General features: G+C 43.5%; 2 protein-coding genes across 5 annotated transcripts; one reads left to right on the top strand and one right to left on the bottom strand.

Annotated features, from left to right (window-relative positions):
* Positions 1 to 1504: 1504 nt before the first annotated feature.
* LOC120064317 (DCN1-like protein 2) lies at positions 1505 to 5302 on the bottom strand. 4 transcript variants are annotated; one of them, XM_039014806.1, is made up of 7 exons: positions 5175 to 5302; positions 3704 to 3920; positions 3299 to 3467; positions 2692 to 2822; positions 2431 to 2513; positions 2205 to 2301; positions 1505 to 1701 (listed from the first exon to the last, which is right to left on the bottom strand). In XM_039014806.1, exons 1-7 carry the CDS (start codon positions 5175 to 5177, stop codon positions 1619 to 1621), a joined length of 783 nt encoding a protein of 260 aa, XP_038870734.1. In that variant the 5' UTR covers positions 5178 to 5302; the 3' UTR covers positions 1505 to 1618. The 4 variants fall into 4 exon arrangements, with proteins under 4 accessions (XP_038870734.1, XP_038870735.1, XP_038870733.1 ...); XM_039014807.1 differs by having other exon boundaries at positions 5171 to 5208; XM_039014805.1 differs by having other exon boundaries at positions 5087 to 5196.
* Positions 5303 to 11601: 6299 nt separating this feature from the next.
* On the top strand, positions 11602 to 25152 carry LOC120064315 (transcription factor Dp-1-like). Its single transcript, XM_039014802.1, has 13 exons — positions 11602 to 12353; positions 12460 to 12536; positions 13528 to 13611; positions 13752 to 13818; positions 14198 to 14301; positions 20276 to 20397; positions 20488 to 20653; positions 21238 to 21384; positions 23234 to 23302; positions 23887 to 24038; positions 24454 to 24620; positions 24828 to 24909; positions 25014 to 25152. Exons 3-13 carry the CDS (start codon positions 13597 to 13599, stop codon positions 25150 to 25152), a joined length of 1230 nt encoding a protein of 409 aa, XP_038870730.1. The 5' UTR covers positions 11602 to 12353; positions 12460 to 12536; positions 13528 to 13596.
* The last annotated feature ends 716 nt before the right edge of the window (positions 25153 to 25868 follow it).

The raw sequence follows: 25868 nt of genomic DNA, 5'->3' as shown, positions 1-25868 counted from the left end.
TTCAACCTGCATAAGGCCCTTGTGTGATGTGTAAATGAAGCTCAGGTGCTTGTGGAGGAGGAAGACAGTACTAGAGGGCAACAGCTAATTGGACTGGGTCTTAAATACTCATGATGCAGTGTGTGTGGTGTGTAACTTGAGTCTGCTGGGGTGGATGTGTTCAGAAGGAATGTGTTCAGTAGGTGAAACATTCAGAAATTTTGCAAATAGCAAGAGACACTCAAAACATGAGACTGAATCACATTACAGCAGAACAGCCTCTTAATTTCTGATAAAAACATGCTTTATTCAATATTCCTTTCCAAACTAACAATACCTGTGTGCTTAGTGAATGACAAAGTGTAAGTAATGCGTGTCACAAATGCATTAATACCAAAATGGATGGGCAGCAGGGTCCTTTTCAACACACGTAAGCACTGTCCAACGCGCTCCCTCTTGCACACACATGCATGACAAACAGTGCCCCCCAGTGACTGCTTGGTGGTTCTGTTTTTGGGGTGTTGAAATGACGTAATGCAGAAGCGCACAATTCACAGTCATTGCGGTCCACAGTCCTGCTCGTGTTTTGTGCCTACACTTAATTGACAAATTAGTGTCATTAATTGGCCTGCAGACACTGCATTACATTTGTTTTATCCAAACCGCCAAAACAACTAGGAAGAGAACAGTATTTCAGTCTTTGCGGGCCAGAATGAACAGCCTTTCCCTAATATACACATGTCGAATGGGACAAACATTTAGAGGCATGGTCCATTTACTTAAAATGGCTGAAATGTATTTGTTTAAAACAAATATAACATAGTGAACCAAAAGAAGATTCTAAAACACAGAATGTTGCCATTTTTCAAACCCAAATGTTCAAATAAAATGATGACTTGGTACACACCAGACCTAAAATTCTATCAAATGTTATTGAGGCATCATATACCAGATCTTTTTTTTTTTTTTTACACAAAAAGATGAATCTCTTATATTCATAAATGTAACTTATTTATATTATTCTCTGTACATACTGTTTTAAAAGACAGTATAATATATACAGTATATAACTAACAGTTTTGTTGACGCTGGTGTTGTGAGCAAACGTTGGAAGCCGCTTGGTCTGTCCCAAAGTGTTTGTGTTAGAAACAAGGCCTGTTCTGAACAGTACCCTCAGAGCCCTGCGTGCCACACAAAGCTAACTAACAAGGATCAACCCCAAACACACACATTTTTTGACACTTGTAAATCCGAATTCTCAGAGCTGCGAGAGAGAGCGAGACTGTGCCAGGGGAGGCATCTCTCCTTTTCTCCGGAATACTGAGATTCCAAAGGGAGCGTTGCCTGGAACACTGATATCCCCAAGGCCTCTTCCCGGCTGGCCCTCAGGCTGGGACATGTACTGCCAGCTGGCAATGTGCACGTGGCGACTCCCATCAAACAAGGATAGAAATAAAGCCTTGCTTCCTGTGTTTTCCTCTCACTCTTCCCTCATAGGTTGGTTACCTGATAGTTGTGCAGTATCACGGATTCAAGTGTTTCTGTTTCCTCTTAAAAAGTTTTTTTTTTTTTTTTTTTTTATCCTACAAAGTCAATGAAGAGGAACCAAAGTTCTGCCCCTCTTTCAATAGCTGGGTTGTTAGTAGTGGGTTTTGCGTTTGGATCCTGTTACGATCGGCCGGGCGAATTCCACAAAATCGTCTATGAGAACTGGCCACGCCCCTGACAGGAAGGAGACGTATGATTAGCGGTCACTTTATTGACTCTCTTAATCCATCGCTTGGATGGAAGTTGCCCTTAGCCCAGACCTCAAAACAGCTGACTCTCTCTACATCTTAACTGTAGGCATTGGGGGGGAAACAAAACTGACCTTAAATCAGTGTCTCATCTAGAGCAGTGGTCACTGGTCACCAAACCTTGTCCAGGAGAGCTACAGGGTCTACAGGCTTTTGTTTCGGCCTAGTACTGAATCACCTGATTCAACTAATTTACAGCTCATCACAAACTTGATTAGCTGAATCAGGTGTGTTGGTGCTGAGCTGGAACAAAAGCCTGCCCACTCAGTAGCTTTCCAGGACCAGGTTTGATGACTACTGCAGTCTGTCATTGTCTATATTCAGTTGAAAGCAACATTCAGTGTATTGCACTTTTGCAAACAGCAATGAACCATGACTACTCTGTACCCTACTGAATACACTCCAGGTAACCACAGGTTTTAAACTCACCCTCCTCGTCGTAATTTGACATGTCGTCTGCGATTATGTTGCCAAAATCCAAGAGTAGGTTCCATGTGTCTTTGGGAATCGACCGTTTGTGGTGTTCCTATATAAAACACGAGAAAACAAATGTGGGAAAAGCACACAAGCAGAAAACAAGACACCGGATGTACATAGCAAGCAAGGAGTCCAGCTCAAAATGTTATGTTAGATTGGGATGCATAACATTACTCACCAATAAGAACCTGTTCCAGAGGTCCAGGAACTTAAAGCGGCCTGTCAGTACCAGGTTCCAGTAGGCCACAGCCATCTCTAGATCTGAAACACAGCCAGAGTTACACCTTATCTCACTATAGTTTAATCAGATGTGTTCACACTGGGTTGAAACAAAAGCCTGCACACCCTCAGGTGTCCTCAGGACTGGAGTTAAGAAACACTAATGTAACTACAGTAACTCTTGTGAACACTAATGTAACTAACTTTCATCTGTGCTTACCTAAACCCTTCTGTCCAGGGTTCTTGGCGAAGTTGAATGTGAACTGGTAGAAGTCCTTGAACTTGCCACTGTCTTTCAGCTCCTGTTCTAATCTGGGAAGAAGAGCCTTCAACTTCTCTGGGCTGTCGCACCTTGAGAGAAGATAAATACAGTGGACAAGTAAATAGATCAACTAAAACACAAACAAATTACATAAACACACACCTCTTCTAATCCAGTGGTTCCTAAACTGTTCTTGTGCTATGATCTGTTACCCATCCATTGGGTTCCCCAGGGCAGTGTTGGTAGGCACAAAACAGGATAACCTTTAGTAGCAAACCTTGTCCAATAAGAACACTTATTTTCAATTTCCATTTAAAAACATGTTCCTGTTCTGTACCTACTAAATAAGACCCAGAGCTAACCTACGCTGACTTGGCATCACACAAAACATAAGACACAGTATTAATGCCAAAGTTCACAGAGTCTAAATATAGAACTTCTCCCCACCATGTGAACACACTAACAACAAACATCACAATAACATGTACTGGCAATAACCAACAACACACTGTCATGCCACCAAATGGAGCTGCGTCGCAGAGTGATGACTTCACCCCTCGCTCACCCCAGTTCGGACATGCCATCCAGGAACTCCTTCTTGCTGAACTCGCACTGGGTGGCGGCCCGGAACTTCCACGCCACCACCAAGACGCTGATGCTGGCCGGGTCCAGGGTGAGGTCATCGCAGAACTGCTGGATGCCATCGATGCCTATCTTATTCTCATCCTGGGGATCTATGGAAATTACACACACACACATATATATATATATATATATAAATAAACACAAACACGCCATCTTAGGGATTTGAGAGAAACTAACACAAATTTCCTCTTTCGAGAAACAGGATAACCAATACAATGCATAACACCAAAAATACATACTACACACTTACTAACCCATAACAGATACATAACCTTTGACACACAATCTCCACGTGCTGTATTCCTCTATAACTTCCCCCACTTGCCTTTGTAGCGGTTGTAGAGCTGTTCCAGCTTCTTCTTCTCCACGGGGGTTTTCATTGATTCCTTGTAGTAGAGGTCTGGGTTCTGGAAATAGTTGTCTGTGGCCACCTCTAGTTTCCAGTCATTCTGGGTCAGGCAGTAAGCAGCAGTCTTCTCCCCAGCCTGCGTGAAGGACATGAACTGCCGGACCTTGTCCCTCTGCGAAGACTTCAGCTTATGCTGCACGGAGACAGGACACGGGCTGTCAGATACCGAGAGACCGTGCAGCACCGACAGCAAGACGCACACACACACTGAGACGCACACCAGGATACACAGGGGCACACACACATCCACAGACATTCAGGCCGAGGTCATGTGGCCACCGGACATAAGGGTAGATGGTCACAGACAGACACTCACTTCGTATGATGAGATACAAGTCAACAAACAGACAGCAGTAGACAGACAAGCAAACAAGCTTTGGGCGTCCAGTCAACAAGCAAGTCAGACCTAGAACTATTCTGAGAGTGGAGAACGTTGGGTAAGCTCAGAGCATGTGCACCCCAGAAGGCCCCCAGTATATGGGGCGTCTGGTGGAATGTAATGTAACACGAGTAGGGGGATGCCATCAATGGGACCTCACTGCTCAACTGTTCCAGGGCGTCCCATGGTCCCAAACACACCATGCTACTGCCAGATCTACAGGGGTTATTACAAACTTTGCAGAGTAAGCACTAAGCAGATTGTGTAATGAAGTGACCAGGTGTGTTCATTGCAAACTGAGTGCATGCACAATTAAACATGTAATGCAGTCCTGCTTGCTTGTTAAAAGTTAGGCATATTTCCATAACTTCGAGACATGCATCTATTTTAATAGACAGTCAACAACTGTAAACGATGATCACCGGGTGTTGGATAACTCTAGACTGATAACTACTTAGCTTCCTTCAGAGTGGATTTCAGTTCGGTTATAACTACTCTGTTGAGCGTGTGAGTGAAGCGACAACTATGATGTTGTTGAGCAAACAAACAACTACCTCGGACGGAAACGTAATCATCAAAAACATGCAACAACAGATCGGGCGTCCATAGGATATTTCACGGGTGTGCGAGAAAACACTATCCGTCCTGCGCGCTCACTGGTCCGGCTTGGCCACCGCAGTCAACCACGACCAACTTCTCAACTTGGAGCGTCTGACTGGCTCGCATTTCCCGATTACCAAAAAGGGAGTCGTAACCAGCTAGCTGCGCGCTGGACGAATGCGGTTCTAGGTCTCAAAATACCACCAACTGACCTTCCTTTCCTTTCCCTGGTAAATACGTTAAGTCAAGTGAAACAGCTCAACAATGGCAACACAGACAGACAGGAGACAGTCCGTGAGCCGCGACGGAACAATTTCTACCTTGCGCAACATGTTATAATCCCGGGGTTCAACATCACAGCAGCGGTTTATGTTTGAGGTTCTGTTTATTAATGTTCTCCTTACCTACCATTTTCACACGGCTTTTTACCAATTTGATAGCCAGTCGCTCATTATGCGCTTGCGCGGAAGCACTGACAGCCCTTGCCTTGTACAGAGTTGCACGTCGAGGTCATTTGAGTAAATATCCTACAGATATCACGGGATAACAATGAAACTTTGACAAGTAACACTTGTCGAGTGGACTCGAGTTATACACAAACCTAGATATGGATGCCACTGTATCAATCAAAAATCTATGAAAGAGAAGGATGACAACTGATCTGGCTACCGATTGGTCACGAAGACTACATATCCCGAAATGCAATGTATGTTTGTTTCGGAAGTAGCTAGCAAGCAAGTCTAAGATCAACAAGTATTTTTATAGAATTAATTTAAAATGTATGTTAGACCCCTTAATACCTATTATTGCTATCATATTAATAAACCTGTTTCGGTGTCAGCATTCAGTTTAGCTGAACCACAGTCGTTTATTGGATTAACGTTAGCAATCTAAAAGTTGGAAGTTGAAGGAGCCCTTCTTTATGTACACAAAGCTCATTAGCAGACTGTTCGATTAAAGTACATACCTCAGGTAGGCCTACCGTCGTGGGGAAATATTGGTCATGGGTCAGGGGAAATTGTGTGGGGCTGCAAACTTCCCAATATCCAAGTAAAGCAGACGTCTTGAAAGGAGTTTCTTCATGCCTTGAAAGTGAGAAGATCTGATGTGATTGGTGAAAATACCAATTAGTGGGGAAAAATATCAGAAATTGGCTGCCTGTTTAAACGCAGGGATCCCGAGTGGTGCTGTGGTCTAAGGTACTGCATCTGCAAGAGGCGTCAGTACCTGGTTCGATTCCAGGTTGTATCACATCCGGCTGTGATTGGGAGTCCCATAGGGCGGCGCACAATTGGCCCAGCGTTGTCCGGGGTAGGCCGATATTGTAATAATAATTTGTTCTTAACTGACTTGCCTAGTTAAATAAAGGTTCAATTAAATATATATATATATTCAGATTGGCAATAGCATTCAAAATTTACCCTACATGCATCCCTCAACAGAAATATCCCACATAATCTTCTTCTGCAACATTTTATCACAACTGACATCCATCCACACTATTAAGCATCACTAAATGTGGTTTAGGGCCTATTTTGCATGTTGGATGTTTTTCTTTGTGTGTGTGTGACTAGCAGGTGAGGTTGGGAGGACACAACTCACATATCTTTCTCTCTATGATTACAGGTTGGAGGGGGTCATGAATGACTGAGCTGGGACTGGGAGCCTCAGTTGAGAAGGGCGTTCTATCTATCACTTAATGAATCAGGGAAAGGGAAATACCTAGTCAGTTGTACAACTGAATGCGTTCAACTGAAATGTGTCTTCCACATTTAACCCAACTCTGAAACAGAGAGGTGCGGGGGGCTGCCTTAACTCAACATCCACGTCTTTGGTGCCCGGGGAACAGTGGGTTAACTGCCTTGCTCAGGGGCAGAACGACAGATTTTTACCTTGTCAGCTCGGGGATTCTATCCAGCAATCTTTCTGTTACTGGTCCAACGCTCTAACCACTAGGCTGGTTGCGCTGCCATTCTGCTATATGTGGTTGTCAGACTGTGTGTTAAAAAAAAAAGTCTGTGGTTGTTGTGGTGTACGTGGTTATGCTCATAGGATGACTTTTAAAGGTGAGACCTCACCTTCACAATCAACTTCAATATACAGACCATAGGTACAACATTCACATTCAGATGTAATCAGGAAAATATTTAACTGGTATCAACATGGCATTCAGATAAAAATGTAATGTATTGAGCTGAGCATAAGTTATTCTCAACACAAAACCAAGAAAGTTCCATAAGTTATTTTCACCACAAACACCACATGCTTATTTTTTAACTAAGTCTTTAGCTGAACAGTCTCATTCTCTCCTCTAAATATGTGTTGAATGTTGTGGTTGTAATAAACGATAGACAATTCACAGTTGACTCCTCAATCAACACAGTTCATCATCTGTCGCAAGAAAACATTTTGGGTTTGGTACGTAAGGGTTCAGGACACTGACAGTGCTGGATGAGGTTTTCTGTGAACACTGATCTAAAGTCAGTGCTGCAACTACCCCCAAAGGTTAAGGTACATATTCAGGGAATATGAGCAGTTCCTAAATCAGTGTGTTTATTAAGACAATTGAGCATGTATACCAGCTGGGCCCATATTTTATTTCACCTTTATTTAACCAGGTAGGCAAGTTGAGAACAAGTTCTCATTTACAATTGCGACCTGGTCAAGATAAAGCAAAGCAGTTCGACACATACAACAACACAGAGTTACACATGGAGTAAAACAAACATACAGTCAATAATACAGTGAAAAATAAGTCTATATACAATGTGAGCAAGTGAGGTGAGATAAGGGAGGTGAAGGCAAAAAAAGGCTATGGTGGCGAAGTAAATACAATATAGCAAGTAAAACACTGGAATGGTAGATTTGCAGTGGAAGAATGTGCAAAGTAGAAATAATGGGGTGCAAAGGAGCAAAATAAATAAATACAGTAGGGGAAGAGGTAGTTGTTTGGGCTAAATTATAGATGGGCTATGTACAGGTGCAGTAATCGGTGAGCTGCTCTGGCAGCTGGTGCTTAAAGCTAGTGAGGGAGATAAGTGTTTCCAGTTTCAGAGATTTTTGTAGTTCGTTCCAGTCATTGGCAGCAGACAACTGGAAGGAGAGGCGGCCAAAGGAGGAATTGGCTTTGGGGGTGACCAGAGAGATATACCTGCTGGAGCGCGTGCTACAGGTGGGTGCTGCTATGGTGACCAGCGAGCTGAGATAAGGGGGGACTTTACCTAGCAGCGTCTTGTAGATGACCTGGAGCCAGTGGGTTTGGCGACGAGTATGAAGCGAGGGCCAGCCAACGAGAGTGTACAGGTCGCAGTGGTGGGTAGTATATGGGGCTTTGGTGACAAAACGGATGGCACTGTGATAGACTGCATCCAATTTATTGAGTAGGGTTTTGGAGGCTATTTTGTAAATGACATCACCGAAGTCGAGGATTGGTAGGATGGTCAGTTTTACAAGGGTATGTTTGGCAGCATGAGTGAAGGATGCTTTGTAGGAAGCCAATTCTAGATTTAACTTCGGATTGGAGATGTTTGATGTGAGTCTGGAAGGAGAGTTTACAGTCTAACCAGACACCTAGGTATTTGTAGTTGTCCACATATTCTAAGTCAGAACCATCCAGAGTAGTGATGCTGGACGGGCGGGCAAGTGCAGGGAGCGATCGGTTGAAGAGCATGCATTTAGTTTTACTTGTATTTAAGAGCAGTTGGAGGCCACGGAAGGAGAGTTGTATGACATTGAAGCTCGTCTGGAGGATTGTTAACACAGTGTCCAAAGAAGGGCCAGAAGTATACAGAATGGTGTCGTCTGTGTTGAGGTGGATCAGAGACTCACCAGCAGCAAGAGCGACATCATTGATGTATACAGAGAAGAGAGTCGGCCCAAGAATTGAACCCTGTGGCACCCCCATAGAGACTGCCAGAGGCCCGGACAACAGGCCCTCCGATTTGACACACTGAACTCTATCAGAGAAGTAGTTGGTGAACCAGGCGGGGCAATCGTTTGAGAAACCAAGGCTATTGAGTCTGCCGTTGAGGATGTGGTGATTGACAGAGTCGAAAGCCTTAGCCAGGTCAATGAATACAGCTGCACAGTAATGTCTCTTATCGATGGCGGTTTTGATATCGTTTAGGACCTTGAGCGTGGCTGAGGTGAACCCATGACCAGCTCTGAAACCAGATTGCATAGCGGAGAAGGTGCGGTGGGATTTGGAATGGTCAGTAATCGGTTTGTTGACTTGGCTTTCGAAGACCTTAGAAAGGCAGGGTAGGATAGATATAGGTCTGTAGCAGTTTGGGTCAAGAGTGTCCCCCCCTTTGAAGAGGGGGATGACCGCAGCTGCTTTCCAATCTTTGGGAATCTCAGACGACACGAAAGAGAGGTTGAACAAGCTAGTAATAGGGGTTGCAACAATTTCTGCAGATAATTTTAGAAAGAAAGGCTCCAGATTTTCTAGCCCGGCTGATTTGTAGGGGTCCAGATTTTGCAGCTCTTTCAGAACATCAGCTGACTGGATTTGGTTGAAGGAGAAATGGGGAAGGCTTGGGCGAGTTGCTGTGGGGTGTGCAGTGCTGTTGACCGGGGGAGGGGTGGGTGGAAAGCATTGCCAGCTGTAGAAAAATGCTTATTGAAATTCTCAATTATAGTGGATTTATCGGTGGTGACAGAGTTTCCTATCCTCAGTGCAGTGGGCAGCTGGGAGGAGGTGCTCTTATTCTCCATGGACTTTACAGTGTCCCAGAACTTTTTTGAGTTTGTGTTGCAGGATGCAAATTTCTGCTTCAAAAAGCTAGCCTTGGCTTTTCTAACTGCCTGTGTATATTGGTTTCTAACTTCCCTGAAAAGTTGCATATCGCGGGGGCTGTTCGATGCTAATGCAGAACGCCACAGGATGTTTTTGTGTTGGTTAAGGGCAGTCAGGTCTGGAGAGAACCAAGGGCTATATCTGTTCCTGGTTCTAAATTTCTTGAATGGGGCATGCTTATTTAAGATGGTGAGGAAGGCATATATAAAAAATAACCAGGCATCCTCTACTGACGGGATGAGGTCAATATCCTTCCAGGATACCCGGGCAAGGTCAATTAGAAAGGCCTGCTCGCTGAAGTGTTTCAGGGAGCGTTTGACAGTGATGAGGGGTGGTCGTTTGACCGCGGACCCATAACGGATGCAGGCAATGATCGCTGAGGTTGAAAACAGCAGAGGTGTATTTAGAGGGCAAGTTGGTTAGGATGATATCTATGAGGGTGCCCGTGTTTATGGCTTTGGGGTGGTACCTGGTAGGTTCATTGATAATTTGTGTGAGATTGAGGGCATCAAGCTTAGATTGTAGGATGGCTGGGGTGTTAAGCATGTCCCAGTTTAGGTCACCTAGCAGCACGAGCTCTGAAGATAGATGGGGGGCAATCAGTTCACATATGGTGTCCAGAGCACAGCTGGGGGCAGAGGGTGGTCTATAGCAGGCGGCAACGGTGAGAGACTTGTATTTAGAGAGGTGGATTTACAGACCTGGATAGTAGGACAGAACTCTGCAGGCTATCTCTGCAGTAGATTGCAACACCGCCCCCTTTAGCCGTTCTATCTTGTCTGAAAATGTTGTAGTTAGGGATGGAGATTTCAGAGTTTTTGGTGGTCTTCCTAAGCCAGGATTCAGACACGGCTAGGACATCCGGGTTGGCAGAGTGTGCTAAAGCAGTGAATAAAACAAACTTAGGGAGGAGGCTTCTAATGTTAACATGCATGAAACCAATGCTATATAACTGAACAGATTACTTATTATGACATTGACCTCTGATTTGCGATGTTTTCGAATGGCTTCTCACTGTTACTAAAATAAACTCACGTAAACTCGTACATCGCCTTGGTCCGTACAATTGCCCTTATTTTAGCGCCCCAAAAACGTAATACTTCCAGATCAACTGTAATGTCAATACCATTGTAAAGCACAATTTCTCACCTTTCCAACAAAATCGATTACATGACCTAAACACTGCCCGTTTCTGCAATAATTCAAGCAGGCAATGAGCCATGTCGGGTCTTTTTAAAAATGGCGGGTGGGAAAGCGAAACTAATGCGTGGTAGTGAGGACAGATGTCGTGAGGGAAAATTGCTTTTTTCACTGATCTGTCCAACTTATCCCCTTATCGCCTCTAAAATGTAAATAAAACACTATAAAGAGTTTATATAATGTGTCATTACATACATATTTGAAGGTTTGTGTCGAATTTGAATCGGGTTTTTAGGGCGGTGCTAAAGTGATCTTAGAAGTAAACAGCGGCTTTGAGAATGATGATCGCATGCAATGATGACGAAAAAAATGACTATGTTATCCCCCTTAACCCGTCACTGTCCATTTCTTGTTTTTAAACGATGAGAGAAGTGCTACACCTGGTGGAGAGATGACACGTCAAGCTGTAACGGAGGGCCAATTTTTTCAACTTTTCTCCAATACTATAGAGCCATTACCATGTCGATCAACGCGTGAATAGAAACCTAGTTCACACCCCCGATTTTTGAAGTCAACACAGTCGCTACAGTCCCATTCGTTTTCTTTGTAGCCTCGTTTGAATGTCGCGGTTAAGCACATTTGTACGGAATGGGGTGAGTTTACGTTAGCTGTTACAATTTTTACTCAGTTTTAAATCACGGAAAAGGCTTCTGAAACGCTGAAAAGCTGGAGACCAATGGGTGAACCCGGAACAGGAGGTCCTAGTGCGCGAAGCAATCAGAACGCGCCAAGGGCGTGGCTTTAGCGGCATGGATTGCCTGCGTCATATTCAAACTATCCAATCCGAAACGTCAGATGTTAGACACCGCCAAGATTGGTTTTCAGACTAGGACGGTGGAAGGTAACAGCTGAACACGAATCTCGAGCTAACGGCTAGCAAAGGCAATAGACTGGTGTTTATCGATTGAAGGGGGGGAATTTATACATTTGACATTCGAAAGGATGATTTGTCTATCTAGCGATCTCTCCAAAAGATAGGCTATCTGCTTTGTAACTTGTTATGTTAGCAAGTTAGCTAGCCACTTGCTACTGCTAACTAGTGCGTTGACCTCGTTGGCTAGCCAGTTTGCTAACGTTGACTAATTTACCCAACTAGTTAGAATTGCAAGACTGGTTAGATACACCTAGCTATCCGTTATGGTTATCAAGCCCACCAGCTGACCATCAAAATATGAATCGTGTTATTGTAGTTCGCCAGTCATAACCAATATAATTTAGTCACTTTCTCTTGCACGTTAGTGTCAAGTTATATTTATGAAATATTTCGTTGTCATTGATGGTTGCAGATTTATTCCTACAATATAACGTTAGTAGGCCAAGTTTTGTCCTAGTTTGCTAGCTAACAGTAATATTCTAGTCTTCGCCTACCGACCAATTACTACATGTACGACAGCTAGATTATAGCTAGCAAACTAGACCATTTGGTTATTTTTTACCATTTACGCCCGAGGTATCCGAGCGCTATTAATGTAATTCATAGTTATTAGCTAGGTGGCTAGCGATGTTACTTGGAAAAGCATCCATTTTGAGATTGAGACATGATGGACCAGAAAGCTGCCTAACTAATTCGTTAAGGTCAAACTATGCATGTAGGTATATCTCAGGCGTGGAGTGTTGAATTGCTTAGAAGCTTAAATTCATTATTTCAGAATCATGATAATTTCACGTATAGTTTTGTTTCCTGTTTGGCGATAGGGATTTAGACCTCCTCTTCCTCTGTCCTCGATGCCAACAAAACAGCCGTCGAAGAAGCAGACGAAAAGAGTGCACTCGTAAGTGCATATCAAATTAAACCTTTACATTGTTTGGTAATTCCTTATTGCAAATGCATGTTTTGGCTTTTATTATTATAATGCACGCAGGATATATTTGAATCCGTTTTCTTATAGCTACACAATCGTCAATTGCATTCGGAATAGTCTCAAAATGTGCCTCTAAACTAGCTGGCCTGTAATATCACTAACGTTAACGTTCGGTAGGTAGCTTGCTAGCTAGTTAGCATCAGTTTGCACCTTGAGTTAGCTATCGCAGAATGCTGGATAGAAACAAATTCCCATATAAAAATTAATTTGCCAGCCAGACAACGTGCATAGTTGTAGTTGGCTAGCAATTTCTGCTCTGCCTTGTAAACTTCGTGGGGAATCTCGGGTCTAGGACGTGGTCAACAACACCTACTAGGCCTTACAGTTTGCATGATAAAAGTTATGGTAAGATATCAGAAATATAAAATGAGGACGTTTGATAGATATCACAGGTGATCGAACTCATCACTTTGAAATATGCAATCGAAATTGCTTTCCAAAGACAATTTAGTCGGCTAGCAATGTTTTGTTCAGGCTATAGCGAGGTAGCCAGCTAGTGCTTTTGTGCAATATATTGCTTGCATACTAGCGGCCTTGATTTTTTTGATCAATAATGCAATCTGCTGCCTACCTTTGCAAACATTTCATGTACAATATGCAGTTCGTATACATGTGCAATAGTTCACCTGTGTGACATTCTCATAACACCCGGGGCCTAACTAACTCGGTAGGGGAGGAATTTCCTGGGTAATGTTTTATTTATGCTCATCTTTTTTTGCTCAATTGCTCCCCATACCAAAGTCGTCCTGCTTTGTCCAATGCATTCTTGGAATTATTCAGGTTAAAGCCAACTTTAAATGGGTAGTTTCCACAGTGTACTTTTATGCACGGACAGCTAAAAATCCAGCTCTAGTCATTGCATTACACACTCCCCTGCTGTATCATGGTTGTTCTGTTTCAGGGAACTCGTTGGTGACATCAGAGCTTCCCATTCTTCAGACAGAGCCGAGCCTTACTTTGTTCCGACAGGATGATGGCCAAAGATGTGAGTCTGATCAGAGACAACCAGATGCAGTATTCTTCCACCGTGGTCATGGGGGCCTTACAGACATTTAAGAGATTCAATACAGAGACCAGCTGTTTAAATTTTTACTGGAGTAGATGTTGATGGTGTCTTCCCCACAGGTTGGTCTGATGGAAACCAATGGAGAACTGAAGGTTTTTATTGACCAGAATCTGAGTCCTAGTAAAGGTGAGCAAAGCACAGTGTTGTGCTCCAGAATACAGATCAGTGTCATTCATACCTTGTCTATGTCCGGTATATGTCCTCAACTCAACAGCAGGGGGCAATAAGACTACACAGAAGGTTGTCTCATTTTACTCCCCTCCCAACTTTCTGGTCATCTTATTACTGGTTTCCATATCAAACAGTGCAGGTGTTCTAAATATCTGTGTACCCTCATATAAATGTTTTCCCTTACGTGGGCCAGTAAGTCTGCATCCCATAGGGCCTCCTGCCTGTTCTCTGTAACCATCTACCCGAGGGAACTGGATATAAAGAGGCAGACATTTTGTTGACAGTGGTTCCAGATTACCCTTTTGACCCTAGTGTTTACTCTGCTCCTTCCCAGGTGTCTTGTCTCTGGTTGCTGTCCATCCTGTATCCATCCCTGTGGCCAAACAACTACTGCCCAAAACACTGGGGCTCTCCAATGTCAACATTGCTCCACACATGGTGAGTGTGTCTGTCTACCTTCACTATTTACCCGAATGGACAGAAATAAACTGCAATACAGTCATATCACAACCATATACTTGATGATAAAGTATTTTATTTTGAGACTGTGTGGTAGATTGCATGTTGATATTTGCTCTAGCAGACATTGCAAGCACAACCTGCTTAATTGCAAGCTCACCACTTGCATACACTTGGCCAAAGCGCTTCACAGCTACAATCTATCAGTTTATAGACACGCACACACATACTTCATGGTCTCTAAGCCCCAACCATTAGCCTTGTGAGGTGACCGGGGATGAGTTTAAGCTGATCAACCTCTGCAGTCAGCAGGATTACACACCATCCCATTACATACATGAGAATATGTACATTCTTTTCACCTTTTACCTCAGAGAAGACTCACTCCACCACAGGCACTTGGTATATTATGAGTCAGCTGCATAATGCTCTTTCCATTTCTTATGGTCTTGTGGGAGATACACCCACCCATAAAACATTGATATACAAGCTGACACCGTGATGGCTCTCAAGGATCTTAACTGGACTTTGTGCAAACTGGAAACCGTATATCCTGAGGCTGAATTTATTGTAGCTGGCAACTTTAATAAATTAAATCTGAGGGAAATGATACCAAAACATCTACAGTGCATCTACATCATCACTAAGCTCAGAGCCCTGGGTCTTCACTCCTCCCTGTGCAACTGGGTCCTAGACTTCCTGACCGGCTGACCCCAGGTGGTGAAGATGGCCAACAACATCACCCCACGCGGATCATCAACACTGGAAACCCACAGGAGTGCGTACTCAGCCCCCACCTGTACTCCCTGTTCACCCATGACTGCGTGGCTATGCATCTCTCCAACTTGATCATCAAGTTTGCTGACGACACAAGTGGTAGGCCTGATTACCAACAATGAGCAGCCTGCAAGGAGGAGGCCTGGTGGAATTGTGCCAGGAAAATAACTTCAACATCATCAAAACGAAGGAGCTGATCATGGACTACAGGATACTGCGGAGAGCACACGCTAGAGCTTGGACAATAAACTGAAAATTATTGATGCTGATCGCTTATCGCATGAATTTTGCTGATTTTAAAGTTAATTACATTGAGTAGCCTATACTAGAGACGAAGTTTAAAATGAAATACGTTTGCTAATATGGGTGATTGATGGTTGTAGCCATCACTTGTCCAATCAACAAAGTAATAGTTTATACAAACTATTTTAAACTCTGGTGCACATTGTTTATAAATGTATAATTATATTGTTATTGCGATACATTTCTTAAATTGATGCGATATGGATTTCATATCGCCCAGCTCTAGAGCACGCCCCCTTCCACATCAACGGGGCAGCAGTGGAGAGGGTCAAACATTTCAAGTTCCTCAGCGTGCACATCACTGAGTACCTGAAATGGTTCCTCCACACCGCCGCCTCTTCAACTTCAGGAGGCGGAAGAAATTCAGCGTGGCACCTTAGACCCTCACAAACTCCTACATATGTACCATCGAGAGCATTCTGTCTAGCTGTATCACCGCCTGGTACAGCAATTGCACCGCACGCAACCAAGTGCTCTCCAGAGAGCAGTGCAATCAGCCCATGCATCATCGGGGGCACACTGCCTGCCCTCAAGGACATCTACAGCACCTGGTGTCACAGGAAGGCCAAGAAGATCAAGGACCTCAGCGACCCCCAACCACAGCCTGTTCACCCCGCTACCAACTAGAATGCAGAGACAGTAGAGGTCCATCAAAGCTGGGACCGAGAGACAAGTGTTTTTTCCCCCTGCACATTTAAATTGCACCCCTATGTACATAGTCATTGAACACTGGTCCCTTTGTTTACATACTGTTTTGCTTACTTTATTTGTATATACTGTATTCTGGTCATAGCATCCTATATAACCACTGCTGTACACACCTTTTTGTATTAATGTACTTACCATACTGTCTATATGCACCAAAACATTAGGAACAACTGCTCTTTCCATGACACATACTGACCAGGTGAAGGCTATGATCCCTTATTGATGTCACCTGCTAAATCAACTTCAATCAGTGTAGATGAAGGGGAGGAGACAGGTTAAAGAAGGGTTTAAGGCTTGAGACATGGATTGTGTGTGCCATTCAGTGGGTGAATGGTAACAAAGATTTGTGCCGTTGAACGGGGTATGGTAGTAGGTGCCAGGTGCACCGGTTTGTGTCAAACTCAGCAGCATTGCAGTTCTTTTCACGCTCAACAGTTTCCTGTGTGTGTCAACAATGGTTCACCACCAAAAAGACATCCAGCCTACTTAACATAACTGTGGGAAGCATTGGAGTCAACATTGGCAAGCATCCCTGTGGAAAGTTTTCAACGCCTTGTAGTTCATGCCCTGTCGAATTGAGGCTGTTCTGAGGGCAAAGGGATATACAGTGCATTCGGAAAGTATTCCGACCCTTTCCCTTTTTCCATATTTCCATACTGTTTAAAAAAAAAAATAATGTTTGCAAATTAAAAAATGCTTTATGTAAATAAGCATTCAGATCCTTTGCTATCAGACTCGAAATTGAGATCAGGTGCATCCTGTTTCCATTGATCATCCTTGATTGGAGGTCACCTGTGGTGAATTCAATTGATTGGACATGATTTGGAAGGGCACACAGCTGTCTGTATAAGGTCCCACAGTTGACAGTGCATGTCAGAGCAAAAACCAAGCCATGAGGTCAAAGGAATTGTCCGTCGAGCTCCGAGACAGGATTGTGTTGAGGCACATATCTGGGGAAGGGTACCAAAACATTTCTGCAGCATTGAAGGTCCCCAAGAACAGTTGCCTCCAAGTTTGGAACCACCAAGACTCTTCCTAGAGCTGGCTACCCGGCCAAACTGAGCAATCGGGGGAGAAGGGCCTTGGTCAGGGAGGTCAGTCTGACAGAGCTCTATAGTTCCTCTGTGGAAATGGGAGAACCTTCCAGAAAGACAACCATCTCTGCACCACTCCACCAATCAGTGGCCAGACGGTAGCCACTCCTCAGTAAAAGGCACATGACAGCCAGTTCGGAGTTTGCCAATAGGCACCTAAAGGACTCTCAGACCTTGAGAAACAAGATTTTTTGGCCTGAATGCCATTTCAATTAACAGTTGTGCCTTGTTAAAAGTTAATTTGTGAAATTTCTTTCCTCAAAGCGTTGTGTTGTGACAAGGTAGGGGTGGAATACAGAAGATAGCCCTATTTGGTAAAAGACGAAGTCATATTATGGCAAGATTAGCTCAAATAAGCAAAGAGAAATGACAGTCCATCATTACTTTAAGACATGGTCAGTCAATCCGGAAAATGTCAAGAACTTTGAACGTTTCTTCAAGTGCAGTCGCAAAAACCATCAAGCACTATGATGAAACTGGCTCTCATGAGGACCGCCACAGGAAAGGAAGACCCAGAGTTACTTTGTTTTTAAAATGTATGGATATCCAGGGGCACACTCCAACTCTCAGACATTATTTACAAAAGATGCATTTGTGTTTAGTCGGAGCGCACACTGGATGCTCGGGCGAAGGATTCAAGCTTTGTGGGCTTACCCAAGCTAACGTTGGCTAGCTTGCTAGCAACTTCCAGACACAAATGAGAGAACACCTCACTCTGACCATTTTACTCACCCTAGCAGAGCTGTTTAAGCAGTTTTCATGTCATCCAGAGCTTTGGTGACTAATTGTGCTGCTGGCAACAATTTAATTGTGCGTTTTTGCCGACGTTTACTGACACCGGCCATATTCAATGGGTGTTGAGCACTTGTAAAGTCATCAGTTATTCTGCGCTCTGGTACACTCAGAGGAGAGTGCTCTGAAATCGGAGTAGATAGCCAGAGCGAATTTTCGAAGCACCCGAATGTCCATTGAGAAAGCACAACGACTATACCACTTAAGCTAAGAATGACGGGAATAATAGTCAATAAATGTTGGGTAGTTAATTAGTTAGCATATAGTTCATATACTGGCAAGTTTGATGTATTAGTAGGCCAACTAACTTTAGGTAGCTAGCTAACATACCGTTACATACTTCTGTACTGATATGCTATGTGGTTCATAAGGATAACATAGCTATAAAATTGGCAGACATAACATGTAAGGTAACTTCTTTGAAAAGTCATTACTTTAATACATTGCTCAACATTTTCTTAACATTTGTAGTAATTAGTTAAAGCAATGAATTTGTATCCGCCCTCGTTGGACTTCGGCTGCATATTTTCCACAATTTTCTTTAAATCTGAAAACGTTGTGAAGCCACACCCATTTCCAGAATTGCATTATGGGCCCTAAAAGCACGGAAATGGTGTCCACTGCTGGTACACTTCGTATTTTGACGAATGTAGTATGACATCCGGGAGCTTTTGGTACACTAACTGTATCCATACTATCACCAATAAGCATACTATATACTCAATTTACGTCACAAATAGTATGGTTAGTGCAGTTAGTATGAGTATTCGAACACAGCCCGTGTTCTCTTTTTAAGTGTGAGTTTGACCGTTTTTTCCATGTCCTGCTAAGCATTCAAAATGTAACTTTTGGTACTTTTGAGTACTTTTGGTTGTCAGGAGAAATGTATGGAGTAAAAAGTACAATATTTTCATTAAGTATGTATTGAAGTAGAAGCTGTCAGAAATATCAATAGTTACGTACAGATACTCCAAAAAATGACTTGACTAGTAGTTTGAAGTATTTTTACTTAAATACTTTACACCGCTGTTTGTGAGGGGCCGCAGTGGCTCGCCGGTCTGCGTACCCCTATCTTGACAGCGGAGAGAACAAATTTAAGTTTAAGTTCATTTCGGGCAATGCTACACATTTTGGCATCAGGTGGAGAGAAATGTTTGAATATGCTATCAGTGTGAGCAACAAAATCAAATAGGCTAAACCACAGGTATCAAACTCATTTCATGGAGGTTTTAGCTCCTCCCCTTGTACTTGATTGATGAATTTAAGGTGACTAATTAGTAAGGAATTGGTAAAAAACAATTAAACGGTTAAGGCGTTTATTTTCATCAAATCAAATGTTATTGCGAGTGTAGCGAAATGAAATGCTTGTGCTTCTAGTTCCGGCAGTTAGGCAATATCTAACAAGTAATCGAACAATTCCACAACTACCTAATACACACACATCTAAGTAATGGAATAGGAATATATACATATAAATATATGGATGCGGCGTAGGCAAGATGCAATAGATAGTATAAAATACAGTATATACTATGATATGAGTAATGCAAGATTTGTAAACATTATTAAAGTGACTAGTGATCCATTTATTTAAGTGGCCAATGATTTCAAGTCTGTATGAAGGCAGTAGCCTCACTGTTAGTGATAGCTGTTTAACAGTCCGATGGCCTTGAGATGGAAGCTATTTTTCAGTCTCTTTGTCCCAGCTTTGATGTACCTGTACTGACCTCGCCTTCTGGATGGTAGCGGGGTGAACAGGCAGTGGCTCGGGTGTTTCTTGTCCTTGATGATCTTTTTGGTCTTCCTGTGACATCGGGTGCTGTAGGTGTCCTGGAGGGCAGGTAGTTTGCCCCCGGTGATGTGCTGTGCAGACCGCACCACCCTCTGGAGAGCCCTGCGGTTGTGGGCAGTGCAGTTGCCGTACCAGGCATGCTCTTAATTGTACATCTGTACAAATGTGTAAAGGTTTTAGGTGACAGGCCGAATGAAGATCTTCATCTGGTTACACTGTTATAGAGTAATTGTGCCAGTCCTAATCACAATGTTGTCACCATTGACGATGGCTGTCAATCATCGTTGATAGACAATGCAATCGCAATGTCGCCCAACCCTACAATAACCTTTTCAATAATGTATGACTATGATGGTCTGTTCATATTGATGTGTGTTGTAGGTGTATGTATTTTTTTTTTACAGCTTGCTGCAAAGCAAATTACACTCTTGGATTATAAAGCTTCTTTACTCTAAAACTGAAATGGTTGAGCTCTCTCCCCCTGTAGGTTATTGGCACGCCCCAGAGGCCCAGTGTTTCCAGTGCCATACTGGTGAACAGCCCTCACACACCCAGCTCCCAGTTCCTCACACAGAGCCAGCCGGCCGACGCGTCGCCTTGGTCATCGGGGTGAGTTTAGTTGATTTATTCTGTGTGCCTGTGTGATATGCCAGTGTAGTCTAGAAGTATATAGCTGTGTTTAACCACCTTTGTCCACAGGAAGCGTGGTAAGAAGGGGGAGAAGAATGGCAAGGGCTTGAGGCATTTCTCCATGAAGGTGTGTGAGAAGGTGCAAAAGAAGGGTGTCACCTCGTACAACGAGGTGGCAGACGAGCTGGTGGCAGAGTTCAGCGCTGCAGACAACCACATCTCCCCCAATGACTCTGTGAGTTTTGCAGCTGTATGCACAGGGCTCTTCAGGCTGGGGAAGCCTGACTTCACTTTCTCTGAGACATAATTTTCTGTGACATCAGACATTGTCTGAATTCCTATTTATGCCAACACTCTGTCAGACAGAATTCTCCGTTGTTGCATCACTCTTAACTCCTGACATTCTCTCTGACAGAAGTCCTCGTTATGACATCACTCTGACAACCCATCACGTTTTTCAGCCTTACTCTTAGACAAAACAAATCTCTATATGACATCACAATTTCAGACACAACAAACCTACTTAGGAAATGAAGTTATGACATGGTCTTCCTCGAGCCTAATTTATGTCCGCTACTTTTGCTTTTGGTGTTCGGACTTCGAACATCAGCTGCCATCCTCAGTGTTCCGCTTCATCCACCTCCTTGTAAAGTCCGAAAGAGATTTCGGAGTGCGGACTGAAGCGGATGTTTTGATATTAGGCTTTAGCACACTGGTTTCATTATGACAAATCCACATGATCATTATGACACCAAACCCAATGGAAGCGCTCTGCACACACAGGAGTCAGAGATTAACCCCTTCCCCCTCTCCTTGTAGCATGTGTATGACCAGAAGAACATCCGTAGGCGTGTGTACGACGCGCTCAATGTGCTCATGGCCATGAACATAATCTCTAAAGAGAAGAAAGAGATCAAGTGGATCGGTCTGCCCACAAACTCGGCCCAGGAATGCCAGAACCTAGAGGTGAGTCTAATATATACACAGAACAAAAATATAAACTAAACATGTAAAGTGTTGGTCCCATAATTCACGACTTGAAATAAAATATCTCAAATTTTTCATATACACAAAAAGCTTATTTCTCTCAAATGTTGTGCAGAAATTGTACATCCCTGTTAGTGAGTATTTCTCATTTGCCAAAATAATCCATCCACCTGATAGTTGTGGCATATCTAGAAGCTGATTAAACAGCATGATCATTACACAGATGCACCTTGTGCTGGGGACAATAAAAGCCCACTCTTAAATGTGCCGTTGTCACACAACACAATGCCACAGAGGCCTCAAGTTTTGAGAGAGTGTGCATTTGGCATGCTGACTGCAGGAATATGCAGAGCTGTTGCCAGAGAATTTTATGTTAGTTTCTCTACAATAAGCCGCCTCCAACGTTGTTTCAGAGAATTTGGCAGTACGTCCAACCGGCCTTGCAACCGCAGACCACGTGTATGGCGTTGTGTGGGAGAGCTGTTTGCTGACGTCAACGTTGTGAACAGAGTGCCCCATGGTGGCGGTGAGGTTATAGTATAAGCTACGGACAACAAACACAATTGCATTTTATCGATGGTGATTTGAATGCACAAAGATACAGTGATGAGATCCTGAGGCCAATTGTCGTGCCATTCATCTGCCACCATCACCTCATGTTTCAGCATGATAATGCACAGCTCCATGTCGCAAAGATCTGAACATAATTTCTGGAAGCTGAAAATGTCCCAGTTCTTCTATGGCCTGCATACTCACCAGACATGTCACCCATTGAGCATGTTTGGAATGCCCTGGATTGACTTGTACGACAGCGTGTTCCAGTTCCCGTCAATATCCAGCAGCTTTGCACAGCCATTGAAGTGGGACAACATTTTACAGGCCACACTCAGCAGCCTGATCAACTGTATGCGAAGGGCGTGTCACGCTGCATGAGGCAAATGGTGGTCACACCAGATACTGACTGGTTTTCTGATCCACATTTTTATTATGTGACCAAAAGATGCATATCTGTATTCCCAGTCATGTGAAATCCATAGATTAGGGTCTAATTTATTTATTTAAATGGATTGATTTCCTTATGAACTGAGAAATCTTTTTAATTGCATGTTGCGTGTTTATTTTTGTTCTGTGTATATGCACAGTGCATTCAGAAAGTATTCAGACCCGTTAACTTTTTCCACATTTTGTTACTTAACAGCCTTATTTACAATGAAGGCCTACCGGGGAACAGTGAGTTAACTGCCTTGTTCAGAGCAGAACGACAGATTATTTAATTGTCAGCTCAGGGATTCGATCCAGCAACCTTTCAGTTACTGGCCCAACGCTCTAACCACTAGACAACCTGCCACCCCTTTTCTTGGGTTTGATGCTACAAGCTTGGCAAACCTGTATTTAGGTAGTTTATCCCGTTCTCTGCAGATCCTCTCAAACTCTGTCGGGTTGGATGGGGAAGACTCGATGCTGTAACTCAATACTGTAATCGCTGCCAAACGTGCTAAAACAAAATACTGAGAAAAGGGTCTGAATACTTATGCAAATGTAATGTTTCAGTAAAAAAGAAAATATAGAAATTTGCAAAAATGTCTAAACCAGTTTTTTTCTTTGTCATTATTGAGTTTTGTGTGTAGATTGAGGAGAGGAAAAAAAACAATTTAATCAATTTTAGAATATGGCTGTAACGTAACAAAATGTGGAATAAGTCAAGGGGTCTGAGTACTTTCCGAAGCCACTGTGTATATACATTCACACCTGGTACACCATGAACTCTCTTCTCCCTCTTTTCTTTTACGCTCTCACACCCTGGATGTGTTCTGCTCTTCCTCTGTAGGTGGAGAGACAAAGACGACTGGAGAGAATCAAGCAGAAGCAGTCACAACTCCAAGAGCTTATATTACAGGTGATCAGCTTCCCTCCTGTTACAGGACTAGCTTGCCTCCTGTTACAGGACTAGCTTGCCTCCTGTTACAGGACTAGCTTGCCTCCTGTTACAGGACTAGCTTGCCTCCTGTTACAGGACTAGCTTGCCTCCTGTTACAGGACTAGCTTGCCTCCTGTTACAGGACTAGCTTGCCTCATCGTCAACAATACAATCACTGATAAAGGCAAGCATATACAAGACCACAGGTTGTCTTAAAGGGGAAATCAGCAGTTGCTACATACATTTTTAGACTTAAATGAATATGTACCCATTTGATTCTTTAAGAATATAACTTAGAAATGCCCCCAATAGCTTAGCTGAACTGCCGTACCCCATCAGAATCCAAAATATATATATAAGCCTGTTTTACTGGTTAAAAAACTATCATTTTGATATGTCCATGCATCCATAGCTTTGTCTGAATTTGAGTTGTTATATTTCTCGAGCCCCATCCCTCAGCTTTCTACCAAAACAACAGTGGTGGTGACAATGCTTTATTGTTTCAACTGCTGATTGGCACTTTAACATTGTTCTAATGTTCTCTCCATGATCCCCTCCTGCAGCAAATAGCCTTTAAGAACCTGGTGCAGCGGAACCGACAGACAGAACAGCAGACAAACAGACCTCCACCCCCCAACTCTCTCATCCACCTCCCCTTCATCATTGTCAACACTAGCAAGAAGACTGTCATCGACTGCAGCATCTCCAACGACAAGTGAGTCACTGTTAAATTTGAGTGTCTGTGTAAATTGATCATCAACTTAATTCATGTAGACATTTCTATTTTGTCCCACAGAATTTTCACCAAATAAATGTTCATGTAAATGGGCCATTTAAAATGTCATTTTATCAGACTCTTATCCAGTGTGACTTAGAGGAGCAATTAGCGTTAAGTGCCTTACTCAAGGGCACATTGACAGATTTTTCACCTAGTCAGCTCAGGGATTCGAACCAGTTACCTTTTGGTTACTGCGCCAAAGCTCCTAAACGCTAGGCTACCTGCCGCCACCCAATAAAGTATCGTATTGAGGCAATGGCAACACCCCGCTCAAGTTTTTCCAGGATTGAATGTTTTCATTCATGTTCTAACCATGCCATTATATTCACCTCTTTACTTTCCTTCTCTTTAGGTTTGAGTACCTGTTCAACTTTGACAGCATGTTTGAGATCCATGACGACATTGAGGTGCTGAAGCGTATGGGCATGGCCTGTGGCCTGGAGGTGGGCAAGTGTTCCCCGGAGGACCTGAAGGTGGCACGCAGCCTGGTGCCCAAAGCCCTGGAGCCCTACGTCACAGGTCAGAGACCATAGGGGTCAGGGTTCATAGTGCATGCTTAAATTTCAGTCATAGGTCAAGTCATTGAGCTACACACTATCCTTATCAAAGTAAGTGAGATGAATTGGGCATGAAATACTCAAACATGTTGCTAATTCGGGGTATATTGGTCCTGTTTGGTTCTCTCTAAGGTATATATGTGAACGTGTGTACTACTGTCTCACACAGAGATGGCCCAGGGCCCGATCAGTAACGTCTACATCACTGGAGGATCCTCCACCAACGGGGGGCGCCATCACGGCCAGGGCAGGTGCGTCTCTCTCTCCTCTACTGTTGCCCTAGTCAGGGTGTTCTATAGCACGTTCACATAGAGGGAGAGTAAGAGTTACCATATTTCTATCTCTCTCTCTGTAGTGACAGTGGTGCAGATGGTCCCCTGGCCTCCAGCTCTAATGACTCTCACTACAGTGGCTCCCGTGTTGAGACTCCTGTGTCGTACATGGGGGATGATGACGAGGAGGATGACTATGATGAGAATGACGATGACGATTAACCTCCTGCCACTTCACGCATTTCTCCTCTCCAACAAGCAGTCTGTCTCTGCATCTCTCTCTGTATCGCTTTTTCTCAAGGGCGTTGAAGAATGTTTGAGTATGGAGGCTGTGCAACCCTCTTCTCAGAGCGGGGTCCTGAATCACATGATAGCCAATGGCTCTCTGGGAAGTGTAGTTTATGGCTTTGGCACTGTGCTGCGTCCTTTCTGTGTATTATCACCTCCTCTTGGCAAGCCATCCCACTCGAGAATAAAGCTACAACAAAAAATCTTCCAGACAACTCATTGCTGTTGGAGAATGTATAGTGTTCCTTGTGTGTGAAATAGTTATCTTTATTATGTTTTGATTACGTTGGAGAGACTCAATGGTGAACCACTGTTTCAAGATGGCTGCCAGTGTAACTGCACCAGCGCTCTGGCTCAGAGACATTCACTGGATCCAAAATGGCTGATTTAGTTGCCAAAACGCCCTAAGAAAGATTGAGACTGCCCTTTTGAAAGTGTGGACACTATTTTGTTACACCTCCCCTCCCCTGCTATTTGTGGCATTGATTTCAAGCAGAGATTTTGTATCTGCTCCCCACAGTTCTGTAGGCAGCTGCTTTTCTGGTCCTTGTTTTTGTTTTTGGAGTGTTTTGGCAGCGACTCAATCCCTCAGACCACCCTGTCACACCGTGGTAGTGTTTACAAATGACCGGCACCGGCGAAGAAAATAA

This window comes from Salvelinus namaycush, chromosome 19, assembly GCF_016432855.1.
Source record: "Salvelinus namaycush isolate Seneca chromosome 19, SaNama_1.0, whole genome shotgun sequence".
In the NCBI taxonomy this organism is placed as follows: domain Eukaryota; kingdom Metazoa; phylum Chordata; class Actinopteri; order Salmoniformes; family Salmonidae; genus Salvelinus; species Salvelinus namaycush.
The sequence above is the reverse complement of the archived record's forward strand: the minus strand, read 5'-3'. Positions and strand labels throughout refer to the sequence as shown.

Bases quoted from the DNA above. Each gene is read 5' to 3' on its own strand.
- LOC120064315 (XM_039014802.1), top strand. The intron at 20,654-21,237 runs GTGAGTTTTGCA...CTCTCCTTGTAG, and splicing joins ACATCTCCCCCAATGACTCT to CATGTGTATGACCAGAAGAA. The intron at 23,303-23,886 runs GTGATCAGCTTC...CCCCTCCTGCAG, and splicing joins TCCAAGAGCTTATATTACAG to CAAATAGCCTTTAAGAACCT.
- LOC120064317 (XM_039014804.1), bottom strand. From the start codon at position 4,750: ATGTTTTTGATGATTACGTTTCCGTCCGAG. The intron at 3,468-3,703 runs GCAAGTGGGGGA...TAATTTCCATAG, and splicing joins GCTCTACAACCGCTACAAAG to ATCCCCAGGATGAGAATAAG. The intron at 1,702-2,204 runs GTGAGTTTAAAA...CCTTCCTGTCAG, and splicing joins GTCAAATTACGACGAGGAGG to GGGCGTGGCCAGTTCTCATA.